General features: G+C 52.2%; 1 protein-coding gene across 1 annotated transcript in view; it reads right to left on the bottom strand.

The window, feature by feature from the left end:
• Nucleotides 1-14,178, bottom strand: part of SNRNP200 (small nuclear ribonucleoprotein U5 subunit 200) — a 279,023-nt gene that overhangs the window by 208,804 nt on the left and 56,041 nt on the right. Inside the window, exons 10-16 of the mRNA XM_075346199.1 lie at nucleotides 2,526-2,609; nucleotides 2,272-2,445; nucleotides 2,054-2,191; nucleotides 1,811-1,966; nucleotides 1,528-1,698; nucleotides 1,241-1,434; nucleotides 989-1,112 (exon numbers count right to left, since the gene is read on the bottom strand). Coding sequence (XP_075202314.1) covers nucleotides 989-1,112; nucleotides 1,241-1,434; nucleotides 1,528-1,698; nucleotides 1,811-1,966; nucleotides 2,054-2,191; nucleotides 2,272-2,445; nucleotides 2,526-2,609 — 1,041 coding nt within the window. The remainder of the gene's footprint in view (nucleotides 1-988; nucleotides 1,113-1,240; nucleotides 1,435-1,527; nucleotides 1,699-1,810; nucleotides 1,967-2,053; nucleotides 2,192-2,271; nucleotides 2,446-2,525; nucleotides 2,610-14,178) is intronic.

The following is a 14,178-nucleotide window of genomic DNA, read 5'->3' on the forward strand; positions in this document are numbered from 1 at the left end:
GGCAAACAAGCACGGTCAGCGCGGTAGTCCCGGCGCACAAACACAACCAGCAGCTGTTGCAGCGTCCATTAGACAGGCGCTCTATGCGCCGTCCCCAAGGGGACACAGAGTACCTCAGAGGAGCAGGGCCTGTCCCTGACGATACCCGGTCTCCTGTCCAGCAGATTCCCCCAGGGGCTGCGGAGGGAGCACGGTCCCAGTGCCTGGTGACCGGTAGGATCCCACTTCACCCAGAGCCCCTAAGGGATGGGGAAGGAAAACAGCATGTGGCTCCAGCCTTTGTACCCGCAATGGGTACCTCAACCTTAACAGCACCGCCGACCAGAGTGGGGTGAGAAGGGAGCATGCCGGGGGCCTGTTATGGGCCCTCTTTTCTTCCATCCGATATAGTCAGCAGCTGCTGCTGACTAAATTGTGGAGCTTGCGTGCATGTGTGCCTCCTTCAACACAAAGCATAAAAACTGAGGAGCCCGTGATGCACGGGGGGGTGTATAGGCAGAGGGGAGGGGTTTACACTTTTAAGTGTAATACTTTGTGTGGCCTCCGGAGGCAGAAGCTATACACCCAATTGTCTGGGTCTCCCAATGGAGCGACAAAGAAAAAATGATTTTCTATTCTCACCTGTCTCCTGCTTCAGGGCCCGCTCATTATACTCATTGCACATTCACTGCATCGCAGACCTGGAAGTGTGATCCCAGCGCTGGAGACTTCAGCACTATGGACAGCAGCAGCGTGGGCAGGTGAGTATAAAGTTCATGCTCTCGGAGTATTACCACAGATAGCACACGGAGAACAGATAAGTGACAAAATCGTGGGACACGGAGGGCCATACTTCAACATGTCAGTGAGTGTGTGTTTTTCACGGACGTGTGAAACAGGTCTAAGGCTGTTAAATTTGGGTCAGAAGACCCAGCTGGTCCGAATATCATGATCCGCCCTTGGACCATGATACCGGATGTGCGACACAGACTTTAGACAGCATACACACCTGGTTTTTCCCTGCATGCTCCATAATCTTCTCATAAACAATCTCATTCATGATCTGGAAACGTTTGATAGCCTTCTTTTCTGTGATCCCAACATAAGTTTGCTCCAGAGGTACAGGCCGAAAACTAAATAAGAAAGGATGAATTAAGAAAAATAAAAACACAAGTCAATTTCAATGGTGAAAAAAAAAAAAAGGGTTCAATGATAGAATATTGGGTAACCTGAGTTACGTAGCACCAAGGCCGAAAAGTACCTGTTGTCAAAATAGAAGAGTCCTTTGGCAGGATCAACCCGGAGGAAAGTAGCGACATCCTCATAGTTGGGCAGTGTGGCACTAAGGCCCACCAACCGCACATCTTCTTGAGTCATCTCTATGTTCCTTATGGCTCGGGCAACTAAAGATTCTAACACAGGACCTCTGTCATCATGGAGGAGGTGGACTTCATCCTGAAAGAGAAAAGCAATGTTAGGAGACAATCGTCTGAGATCGAAAGACAGATTAATGCGCAAGAGAGAGATGTCAAGTGAATAGGCACTGACCAGGATGATCAGACGGACGAGCTGAGTGTAAGTTCTCTCGCCTCCTTTTCGAGTGATGATATCCCACTTCTCCGGGGTGCACACGATAATCTGAGTAGCATTGATCTCTTCTTTACACAGCTGATGATCACCGGTCAGCTCGGCCACAGTGATCCCATATGTAGATAATCTCTGAAAAGACAAGAATAAAAGATGAGGGACACAAATCCTAACCCAGGGTGCAATCCCCAAAAAGAGGGGTAAAAAGAAACAAGACACCAAATGAGACAGCTTTATTTCTTACCTTACTGAAACTGCCCACCATTTCTTGTACCAAAGACCGCATGGGAGCAATGTAGATTATTTTGAAGTTGTCCACATTGATTGTGCCATCTACGTTGATGTGCTTTCCGACCTCCCGCAACATGCACATGAGCGCTACGTTTGTTTTACCAGCGCCCTAATAGACACAAATGGAGCGGAGTGAAAGACCATCAACTGACCTGGAGCACTACTATCCCCAACATTCGATACATAAAATACTCACGGTGGGGGCGCAGAGCAGTAGATTCTCATCTGTGTCCAGTGCCGCTTTGAAAAGTTTGCTCTGTATCCTATTTAACGTTTTAAACCCATCAAACCCGGCCTGGGCATATTTTGGAAGTTTTTCAACGGGCAAAAGTTGCTAGACAAAAAAAAATAAAAAATTATGATGTAATATTTCTTTTAAATAGTTATTAGCATTTTCATTCCCCTTTCACTTACCTCATCTGATCCAAAGGGTTTTGGTTTCAGCGCGGGTACATGAACTTCCTCATATCCTTTTCTTTGCCGCCTGAAAGAGCCATCGGGAAGCTGGCAACGCTTGTTGGCCATGAAGTGACTACCTTGAGCAAACACCAAGTCCTCAAGGTCCAAAACTTGACGTGGAGTGAAAGACTGTGGGAGAAGGGGAGTTTAGATTTTGTAAAGAAAAAATGTAACCGTGTATCAATTTACCATCAAGTCAATGAACTTACGTCCCCACCCTGCTCCATCTCCATGCTTTCCAAGTCTGTGTCAACACGGGACTGCCTTACTCTTTCTCTACGTGTACGCTCCTCCTGTAGACAAAGCACGCATAGAATGAATAGCAGGTAACAAAATCTCCAAGAAAAAGACCAAAGCGGCAGGACTGACAGAAGATTTAACCATCATGGTAGTTCGATCACCTAGAAGAAACCGATATGCAGTCTAACCGGACATTAGCCCCTTTATTTTATTTATCAGTCTTCAGCTCGATCTCAAACAATGGTGACCTGATGGATTAACACTATGTATTAAGATCGATCTTATGGTATTCACCACGATTTTCTTGATCGTATCAAGCCATTGGCTTGCTGATCTTCCACTTTGTCTTGTTCCTTCTATTCTTCCGACAATGAGTAGTCATCCACAAAAAAGAGAATTTTGTTACTTACCGTAAATTCTTTTTCTTATAGTTCCGTATTGGGAGACCCAGACCATGGGTGTTTAGCTTCTGCCTCCGGAGGACACACAAAGTACTACAGTAAAAAGTGTAGCTCCTCCCTCTGAGCTTATACACCCCCTGGTAGCCAGTCCTAGCCAGTTTAGTGCAAAAGCTGAAGGAGAATAGCCACCCACAAGTAGAACCGAGTAATAACCGGAACAACCGGAGACTCTGTAAACGACAACAGCCGGTGATAACACACGGAACAAGAAAATTGCCAACAAGCAACAGGGAGGGTGCTGGGTCTCCCAATACGGAACTATAAGAAAAAGAATTTATGGTAAGTAACAAAATTCTCTTTTTCTTTATCGTTCCTTTCGGAGACCCAGACCATGGGACGTTCCAAAGCTGTCCCTGGGTGGGAATAAACAGAAAAAACTAAGAAGTAGGCGGAGCCTAACTTCACAAGTGGGCGACAGCCGCCTGAAGGATGCGTCTGCCCAAGCTCGCATCTGCCGAAGCATGAGCATGCACTTGGTAGTGCTTCGAAAAGGTATGCAGGCTAGTCCAAGTGGCAGCCTGACAGACTTGTTGAGCCGTAGCCTGGTGCCTAAAAGCCCAAGAGGCACCGACAGCTCTGGTCGAGTGTGCTTTGATCCCCGGCGGGGAAGGCACCTGAGTACTCTGGTAGGCGTCCGAAATGGTCGATCTAATCCAACGGGCCAAGGTCGGCTTAGAAGCAGAGAGACCCTTGCGCCGCCCTGTGGTTAGCACAAAAAGAGAGGTGCACCGCCTAAGTGCAGCGGTGCGAGACACATAAATCCGGAGAGCACGCACCAGATCTAGAGTATGCAGCACTTTCTCAAAGCGCTGAACAGGGGCCGGACAGAAGGAAGGCAAGGAAATATCCTGGTTAAGGTGGAAGGGAGAGACCACCTTAGGAAGAAAGTCCGGGGTCGGACGGAGAACTACCTTGTCTTGGTGAAAAGAAGGGAATTTTGTTTACTTACCGTAAATTCCTTTTCTTCTAGCTCTAATTGGGAGACCCAGACAATTGGGTGTATAGCTACTGCCTCCGGAGGCCACACAAAGTATTACACTTAAAAGTGTAAGGCCCCTCCCCTACTGCCTATACACCCCCTGTGGGATCACGGGCTCCTCAGTTTTAGTGCAAAAGCAAGAAGGAGGAAAGCCAATAAACTGGTTTAAGCACATTCAATCCGAAGGAATATCGGAGAACTGAAACCATTCAACATGAACATGTGTATACAAAAAAACAGGGGCGGGTGCTGGGTCTCCCAATTAGAGCTAGAAGAAAAGGAATTTACGGTAAGTAAACAAAATTCCCTTCTTCTTTGTCGCTCTATTGGGAGACCCAGACAATTGGGATGTCCAAAAGCAATCCCTGGGTGGGTAAAATAATACCTCGTGATAGGGCCATAAAAAACGGCCCTTTCCTACAGGTGAGCAATCACCGCCTGAAGGACTTGTCTACCTAGGCTGGCGTCCGCCGAAGCATAGGTATGCACCTGATAATGCTTGGTAAAAGTGTGCAGACTCGACCAGGTAAACGCCTGGCACACTTGCTGAGCCGTAGCCTGGTGCCGTAATGCCCAGGACGCACCCACGGCTCTGGTAGAATGGGCCTTCAGCCCTGAGGGAACCGGAAGCCCCGCAGAACGGTAGCTTTCAAGAATTTGTTCCTTGATCCACCGAGCCAGGGTGGATTTGGAAGCCTGCAACCCTTTACGCTGGCCGGTGACAAGGACAAAGAGTGCATCCGAGCGGCGCAGAGGTGCCGTGCGGGAAATGTAGATTCTGAGTGCTCTCACCAGATCCAACAAATGCAAATCCTTTTCACATTGATGAACTGGACGAGGACACAAAGAAGGTAAGGAGATATCCTGATTGAGATGAAAGGGGGATACCACCTTAGGGAGAAACTCCGGAATCGGGCGCAGAACCACCTTGTCCTGGTGAAACACCAGGAAGGGAGATTTGCATGACAGCGCTGCTAGCTCGGACACTCTCCGAAGAGACGTGACCGCTACTAGAAAGGCCACTTTCTGTGAAAGGCGAGACAGGGAAACATCCCTCAAAGGCTCGAAAGGCGGCTTCTGGAGAGCAATTAGAACCCTGTTCAGATCCCAGGGCTCTAACGGCCGCTTGTAAGGAGGGACGATATGACAAACCCCTTGCAGGAACGTGCGTACCTGAGGAAGTCGTGCTAGGCGCTTCTGAAAAAATACAGATAGCGCAGAGACTTGTCCCTTAAGGGAGCCGAGCGACAGACCTTTTTCCAACCCGGATTGCAGGAAGGAAAGAAAGGTAGGCAAAGCAAATGGCCAGGGAGAAACTTCCTGAGCAGAGCACCAAGTTAAGAATATCTTCCACGTCCTGTGGTAGATCTTGGCAGAGGATAGTTTCCTAGCCTGTCTCATGGTGGCAATGACCTCTTGAGATAGTCCTGAAGACGCTAGGATCCAGGACTCAATGGCCACACAGTCAGGCTCAGGGCCGCAGAATTCTGATGGAAAAACGGCCCTTGAGACAGCAAGTCTGGCCGATCTGGAATTGCCCACGGTTGTCCTACCGTGAGATGCCACAGATCTGGGTACCACGACCTCCTTGGCCAGTCTGGAGCGACGAGGATGGCGCGGCGGCAGTCGGACCTGATCTTGCGTAGCACTCTGGGCAACAGCGCCAGAGGTGGGAACACATAAGGCAGCCGGAACTGCGACCAATCTTGAACTAAGGCGTCCGCCGCCAGAGCTCTGAGATCGTGAGACCGTGCCATGAAGGCCGGGACCTTGTTGTTGTGCCGGGACGCCATTAGGTCGACGTCCGGCCTCCCCCAGCGGCGACAAATTTCCTGAAACACGTCCGGGTGAAGAGACCATTCCCCTGCGTCCATACCCTGGCGACTGAGGAAGTCCGCTTCCCAGTTTTCTACGCCCGGGATGTGGACTGCGGATATGGTGGATGCCGTGTCTTCCACCCACGTCAGAATCCGCCGGACTTCCTGGAAGGCTTTCCGACTGCGTGTCCCTCCTTGGTGGTTGATGTATGCCACCGCTGTGGAGTTGTCCGACTGAATTCGGATCTGCTTGCCTTCTAGCCACTGCTGGAAGGCTTGTAGGGCAAGATACACTGCTCTGATTTCCAGAACATTGATCTGAAGGGTGGACTCTTGCTGAGTCCACGTACCTTGAGCCCTGTGGTGGAGAAAAACTGCTCCCCACCCTGATAGACTCGCGTCTGTTGTGACCACCGCCCAGGATGGGGGTAGGAAAGACTTTCCTATTGACAATGAGGTGGGAAGAAGCCACCACTGAAGAGAATCCTTGGCCGCCTGAGAAAGGGAGACGTTCCTGTCCAGGGACTTCGACTTCCCGTCCCAGTGGCGGAGAATGTCCCATTGTAATGGACGCAGATGAAACTGCGCGAAAGGGACTGCCTCCATTGCTGCTACCATCTTCCCCAGGAAGTGCATGAGGCGTCTCAAGGGATGCGACTGGCCCTGAAGGAGAGATTGCACCCCTGTCTGTAGTGAACGCTGTTTGTCCAGTGGAAGCATCACTATCGCTGATAGAGTATGAAACTCCATGCCAAGGTATGTTATCGATTGGGTTGGAGTCAGATTTGACTTTGAAAAGTTGATGATCCACCCGAAACTCTGGAGAGTCTCCAGCGCAACGTTCAGGCTGTGTTGGCATGCCTCTTGAGAGGGTGCCTTGACAAGTAGATCGTCCAAGTAAGGGATCACAGAGTGACCCTGAGAGTGCAGGACTGCTACTACTGCTGCCATGACCTTGGTGAAGACCCTTGGGGCTGTCGCCAGACCGAAAGGCAGGGCTACGAACTGAAGGTGTTCGTCTCCTATAACGAAGCGTAGAAAACGCTGGTGTTCTGGAGCCATCGGCACGTGGAGATAAGCATCTTTGATGTCTATTGATGCTAGGAAATCTCCTTGAGACATTGAGGCGATGACGAAGCGGAGGGATTCCATCCGGAACCGCCTGGTTTTCACATGCTTGTTGAGCAGTTTTAGGTCCAGAACAGGACGGAAAGATCCGTCCTTTTTTGGCACCACAAACAAGTTGGAGTAAAAACCGTGACCTTGCTCCTGAAGAGGAACAGGGATCACCACTCCTTCTGCCTTTAAAGAGCACACCGCCTGCAGAAGAGCATTGGCTCGGCCGGGAGGCGGAGAAGTTCTGAAGAATCGAGTTGGAGGACGAGAACTGAACTCTATCCTGTACCCGTGAGACAGAATGTCTCTCACCCAACGGTCCTTGACATGTGGCAGCCAAATGTCGCCAAAGCGGGAGAGCCTGCCACCGACCGAGGATGCGGAGAGAGGAGGCCGAAAGTCATGAGGAAGCCGCTTTGGTAGCGGTTCCTCCGGCTGCTTTCTTTGGGCGTGACTGGGCCCGCCAAGAATCTGAGCTCCTCTGATCCTTTTGAGTCCTTTTGGACGAGGAGAATTGGGACCTGCCCGAGCCTCGAAAGGACCGAAATCTCGACTGTCCCTTCCTCTGTTGGGGTTTATTTGGTCTGGGCTGAGGTAAGGATGAATCCTTACCCTTGGACTGTTTAATGATTTCATCCAATCTCTCACCAAACAGTCTGTCACCAGAAAAAGGCAAACTGGTTAAGCACTTCTTGGAAGCAGAATCTGCCTTCCATTCCCTTAACCACAATGCTCTGCGTAAAACCACGGAGTTAGCGGACGCCACTGCCGTACGGCTTGTAGAGTCCAGGACAGCATTAATAGCGTAAGACGCAAATGCAGACATTTGAGAGGTTAAGGACGCTACTTGCGGAACAGATGTACGTGTGACAGTGTCAATCTGCGCCAAACCAGCTGAAATAGCTTGGAGTGCCCATACGGCTGCGAATGCTGGAGCAAACGACGTGCCGATAGCTTCATAGATGGATTTCAACCAGAGCTCCATCTGTCTGTCAGTGGCATCTTTAAGTGAAGCCCCATCTTCCACTGCAACTATGGATCTAGCCGCAAGCCTGGAGATTGGGGGATCCACCTTTGGACACTGGGTCCAGCCTTTGACCACGTCAGGGGGAAAGGGATAACGTGTATCCTTAAGACGTTTGGAGAAACGCTTATCTGGATAAGCGTGGTGTTTCTGGACTGACTCTCTAAAGTCAGAGTGGTCCAGAAAAGTACTCAATTTACGCTTAGGATACCTGAAATGGAATTTCTCCTGCTGTGAAGCTGACTCCTCCACTGGAGGAGCTGTGGGAGAAATATCCAACATTTTATTGATGGACGCTATGAGATCATTCACCATTGCATCCCCATCAGGTGTATCCAGATTGAGAGCGGTCTCAGGATCAGAATCCTGATCAGCAACCTCTGTCTCATCAAACAGAGAGCCTTCCTGCTGGGACCCTGACCAGTGTGATGAAGTCGAGGGTCGCTCATAGCGAGCTCGCTTAGGCTGTCTGGGACTGTCGTCCGTGTCAGAGCCATCACCCCGGGATGCATGGGACCCCCCCGGAGCACGGATGTGTTCCAAAAGAGGGGAACCAGGGAGCCTTGAATCAACAGTGCCCATGGTCTGAGTTACCGGTCTGGACTGCAAAGTCTCAAGGATTTTAGACATAGTCACCGACAGTTTATCAGCAAAAACTGCAAACTCCGTCCCTGTCACCTGGACAGTGTTCACAGGTGGTTCTGCTTGGGCCACCTCTAGCAGAGGCCCCGACTGAGCAAGTGCTACAGGGGCCGAACATTGCACACAATGGGGGTCAGTGGCACCTGCCGGTAGAACAGCCTTACATGCGGTACAAGTAGCATAGAAAGCCTGTGTCTTGGCCCCTTTGCTTTTTGCGGACGACATGCTGTTGTCTAGCAATCTAGGAGGGTATATAGCCAAGAATAGCGACCGTACAATGCAATGTATAGCATACAAGCATAAAGTACAAATGAACACTGCGGCACTAGTGGGGTGAGCCCTCGAGGGCTGCTTACCGCCCGCTGAAAAGCGGGTGTGTGACCGCCAGAATCCCGTGCCTGGGTCTCCCAGAGCTCATGTCCCTTCTCCAGTCAGACTGCAAACAGGAATGGCTGCCGGCGTCCTGTGAAGAGGGGCGGGCCGTGGGCGTGCCCCAGACAAAGTGCGGGAAACTAGCGTCCCACTGTGCCTAGTGAGGGGGGTTGGAGTATGCTAAGCAGACTCCAGCTCTCAGCGCTGACGTTCTGACCAGCGTCCCGCCCTTCCCCTGACTGGCAGGCCTGGGGGCGGGAACGAAACGGAACTAGGCCGCAAAAGCTGGGGACTCGATTTATAAGCGCGACTGTCGTATAAGCACGGCCAGCGCGGAAGTTCCCCGGCGCACCACACGTCCCAGCCGCGCCGCAGTGTAAAAAACCGCCAGCCGCGGCAGTTCCTAATACAGAAACTCACTCAGCAAAGCTGCAGTGAGTAAAGCACCAGCGCGCCGCGCTGCTGTCCCCGGCGCACTAACACACCCAGCAATGCTGGTGTGTGTGCGCGATCTGTACGGGGACCCAGAGTACCTTAATGTAGCAGGGCCCTGTCCCTGACGATACTCAGCTCCATGTCCAGCAGATTCCCAGGGGCTGTGGACGGAGCACGGTCTCCTGTGCTTGGAGACCGATAGGATCCCACTTCACCCAGAGCCCTAAGGGGATGGGGAAGGAAAGCAGCATGTCGGCTCCAGCCTCCGTACCCGCAATGGGTACCTCAACCTTAACAAACACCGCCGACAAAAGTGGGGTGAGAAGGGAGCATGCTGGGGGCCCTAGTATGGGCCCTCTTTTCTTCCATCCGACAAAGTCAGCAGCTGCTGCTGACTAAACAGTGGAGCTATGCGTGCATGTGTGCCTCCTTCGCACAAAGCATGAAAACTGAGGAGCCCGTGATCCCACGGGGGGTGTATAGGCAGTAGGGGAGGGGCCTTACACTTTTAAGTGTAATACTTTGTGTGGCCTCCGGAGGCAGTAGCTATACACCCAATTGTCTGGGTCTCCCAATAGAGCGACAAAGAAAACAAAAAAGGTGACTCCGAGGAGAGCGCAGCCAAATCAGAGACTCTCCTGAGAGAAGTTATGGCAACTAGAAAGGCCCACCTTTTGAGAAAGACGATACAAAGAAACCTCCCTAAGGGGCTCGAAAGGGGGTTTCTGCAATACCGTGAGGACCAAGTTAAGGTCCCAGGGATCCAAGGGCCGCCGATAAGGCGGAATGATGTGAGACGCACCTTGCATGAAGGTGCGGACCTGAGCCAGCCGGGCGAGACGCCGCTGGAACAGCACTGACAGAGCCGAGACTTGTCCCTTGAGAGAGTTGAGGGACAGTCCTAGCTGCAGACCGGACTGTAAAAAAGACAGAAGGGTCAGCAACGAGAATGGCCAAGGAGAATGGCCGGAAGAGCGACACCAGGACAGGAAAATTTTCCAAGTCCTGTGATAGATCTTGACGGAGGAAGACTTACGGGCCCGAGTCATAGTGGAGATGACTTCAGGAGGAATACCAGAAGCCGTCAAAATCCAGGACTTAAGAGCCACGCCGTCAATTTGAGTGCCGCAGAATTCGGGCGGAAAAACGGACCTTGCGAGAGCAGGTCTGGACGGTCCGGAAGATGCCACGGCATCTCCACGGACAGTTGGAGCAGGTCCGGATACCAAGCTCGCCTGGGCCAGTCCGGTGCAATGAGGATGACTCGACGGCCCTCCATTCTGATCTTGCGCAGGACTCTGAGCAAAAGAGCTAGAGGACAGGACAGACGAAACTGGGACCAGTCTTGAACCAGAGCGTCCGCGGAGAAGGCCTGAGGATCGTGGGAGCGAGCCACGTAAACCGGAACCTTGTTGTGACGGGATGCCATTAGGTCCACGTCCGGAGTGCCCCACTTGCGGCAGATTGACTGAAACACTGCAGGGTGCAGGGACCACTCGCCACTGTCCACGGATTGACGGCTGAGATAATCTGCCTCCCAGTTTTCTACGCCAGGGATGTGGACTGCGGATATGGTGGACTTGGAGTCCTCCGCCCATTGAAGAATGCGTTGGACCTCCAACATTGCCAGGCGGCTGCGTGTCCCGCCTTGGTGATTGATGTAGGCAACCGCTGTCGCGTTGTCTGACTGGACTTGAATGTGCCTGCCCGCCAACAGGTGGTGAAAGGCAAGGAGAGCTAGAAGCAAAGCTCTGGTTTCCAGCACATTGATTGAAAGGGCTGACTCGGACGGAGACCAAGTGCCCTGTGCTCTGTGGTGGAGATGTACCGCTCCCCAGCCGGATAGGCTGGCATCCGTGGTGAGAATCACCAAGCACGGAGTCAGGAAGGAGTGTCCTTGGGACAGGGAGAGGGGTCGAAGCCACCACTGAAGCGAGCTCCTGGTCCGTGGCGACAGAGCCACTAACCTCTGTAAGGAGGAATGCCGCTTGTCCCAACAGCGGAGAATGTCCAGCTGCAGAGGACGCAGATGGAACTGGGCAAAGGGAACCGCCTCCATGGAGGCCACCATTTGACCCAGCACCTGCATCAGGCGCCTGAGGGAATAACGGCGGGGCCTCAGGGGAGAGCGCACCGCTAGCCGGAGAGACTGCTGTTTGATTAAGGGCAACTTCACAAGTGCCGGCAAAGTCTCGAACTGCATCCCTAGGTACGTGAGACTCTAGGTCGGAGTCAGAGTGGATTTGGGAAGATTGACAAGCCACCCGAATTGGGCTAGGGTGGCGAGAGTGAGCGAAACACTCCGCTGACAGTCTGCGCTGGATGTACCCTTGACCAGAAGGTCGTCCAGATAAGGAAGCACTGCTAACCCCTGGAGGTGCAGGACCGCAATCACTGCCGCCGTGACCTTGGTGAATACCCGAGGGGCCGTGGCTAACCCGAAGGGGAGAGCCACGAATTGGAAATGATCCTCTCCTATCGCAAAACGTAACCAACGCTGATGTGACACTGCGATTGGCACATGTAGATAGGCATCTCTGATTTGGGTCATAGAGGCAATGACTGATCGCAGAGACTTCATGCGAAAATGCCGCACCCGGACATGCTTGTTGAGAAGCTTGAGATCCAGGATGGGCCGGAAGGTACCGTTCTTTTTTGGAACTAGGAAGAGATTTGAGTAAAAACCGCTGAACCGTTCCTGAGCGGGAACTGGGACAATCACTCCGTTTGCCTGCAAGGATGCCACGACCTGTGAGAAGGCGGCGGCCTTGGAGCAGGGGGGAGTTGAGAGAAAAAATCTGTTTGGAGGGCTGGAAGAGAATTCTATCCTGTAGCCGTGAGATATGATGTCTCTCACCCACTGATCCGAGACTTGCATTAACCAAACGTCGCCAAAGTGGGAGAGCCTGCCACCGACTAAGGACGTGGCTGGAGCGGGCCGAGAGTCATGAGGAAGCTGCCTTAGTGGCAGAACCTCCTGCGGTCTTCTGCGGACGCGCTTTTGGGCGCCAGTTGGATTTCTGATCCTTGGCTGAGTTAGGCTACTTTCACACATCCGGTTTGAGCTCTGCGGCTCAATCCGGCTGTGAAGCCTATGCAACGGATGCGGTGAAAACACCGCATCCTTTGCATAAGTTTTTTACATGCGGCCGGTCCGGTTTTTGCCGCTTGCGGCATGCTACTGAGCATGCGCAGTGGCAAAAACCGCATGCGGCGGCTGGATGCGGTTTTTGCCGCATCGTGCCGCATCCGGCATCCATAGGGATGCATTGGGAAAAGCGCCGCATCGGCCGGATGCGGCGCGATGCGGTTTTTTTTGCCGGAGCAAAAAACGTTGCAGGGAACGTTCCATCCGGCCGCCGCATGCGGCAAAAACTGGACCGAACGCAAGCCCATGCGGCACTAATTAAAGTCTATGCAGGAAAAACGCAACCGGCAGCAAAAAAAACCGGTTGCGGTTTTCCTGCAAAGTGCCGGATTGTGCCGCATTGCAAAAGCCGGAGGTGTGAAAGTAGCCTTAGAGGACGAGGCGGAAGGCTTAGAGGATGACCAGTTGGAGGAACGAAAGGAACGAAACCTCGATTGATTCCTACCCTGGGCGGGTTTCCTGGTCTTTGTTTGTGGCATGGAAGTACTCTTCCCGCCAGTAGCTTCTTTAATGATTTCATCCAGCTGTTCACCAAACAGCTGTGAACCAGCAAAAGGGAGCCCAGCAAGAAACTTCTTGGAAGAAGCATCTGCCTTCCACTCTCGAAGCCACAAAATTAACAAGAGAATTGGCTGATGCCACCGCAGTGCGGTGAGCAGCCTCTAGCATGGCAGACATGGCATAAGATGAAAAAGCTGAAGCCTGAGCAGTTAAGGTAACCATCTCAGGCATAGATTCCTTGGTGAGGGAATGCATCTCCTCTAGAGAAGCAGAGATAGCTTTGAGAGCCCACACTGCTGCAAAAGTCGGGGAAAACGCGGCCCCCGCAGCTTCATACACAGATTTGGCCAGAAGGTCAATCTGACGGTCAGTGGAATCCTTAAGTGAGGTGCAGTCAGCCACCGACACAACGGTCCGGGCTGAGAGCCTAGACACCGGAGGGTCTACCTTTGGGGAGTGAGACCACTCCTTGACCACCTCAGGTGGAAATGGAAACCGGTCATCAGAACCACGCTTTGGGAAGCGTTTGTCAGGGCAGGCCCTGGGCTTGGTCACAGCGGTCTGAAAACTGGAGTGGTTAAAGAACACACTCTTCACTCTCTTAGGCGAGGTAAACTGATGTTTTTCTGCCAAAGAGAGTTGCTCCTCTGACACTGGCGGATTGAGATCCAGCACAGAATTAACAGAAGCAATCAAATCACTAAGACCTGAGTCACCTTCAGAAAAATCGATGGGATACATAGCCTCCGAGCCCCCAGTGAGGGCATCCTCCTCATCTTGAGAGTCAGCTCTTGAGACAGAGCCGTGGGATGGGGAGGGGGAGGAAACCCTGCGCCTAATCTTAGAAGGACGGGGTCTGGGATCAGATGATGAATCCTCCGTGAGCTCTGATGGACGGAGGTCAGAGGATAGGAGTCCTCTGTCAAGAGTATTAGAGGCGCCCTGTGAGGGAGGCTGATGCATATTCATCAAAGTCCTGGACAAAAGTCTCATGGACTCAGCAAATGACTGGGATATGGACCTAGAAAAGGACTCTACCCAGGCTGGGGGTTCAGTCACAGGTGCAGCAGCAGCCTGAGAGACCACTGGGGGTGAGACTCCAGGCTGTGGCACCGCCAAGTTAGAGC

Source organism: Anomaloglossus baeobatrachus, chromosome 4 (assembly GCF_048569485.1).
Source record: "Anomaloglossus baeobatrachus isolate aAnoBae1 chromosome 4, aAnoBae1.hap1, whole genome shotgun sequence".
In the NCBI taxonomy this organism is placed as follows: Eukaryota; Metazoa; Chordata; class Amphibia; order Anura; family Aromobatidae; genus Anomaloglossus; species Anomaloglossus baeobatrachus.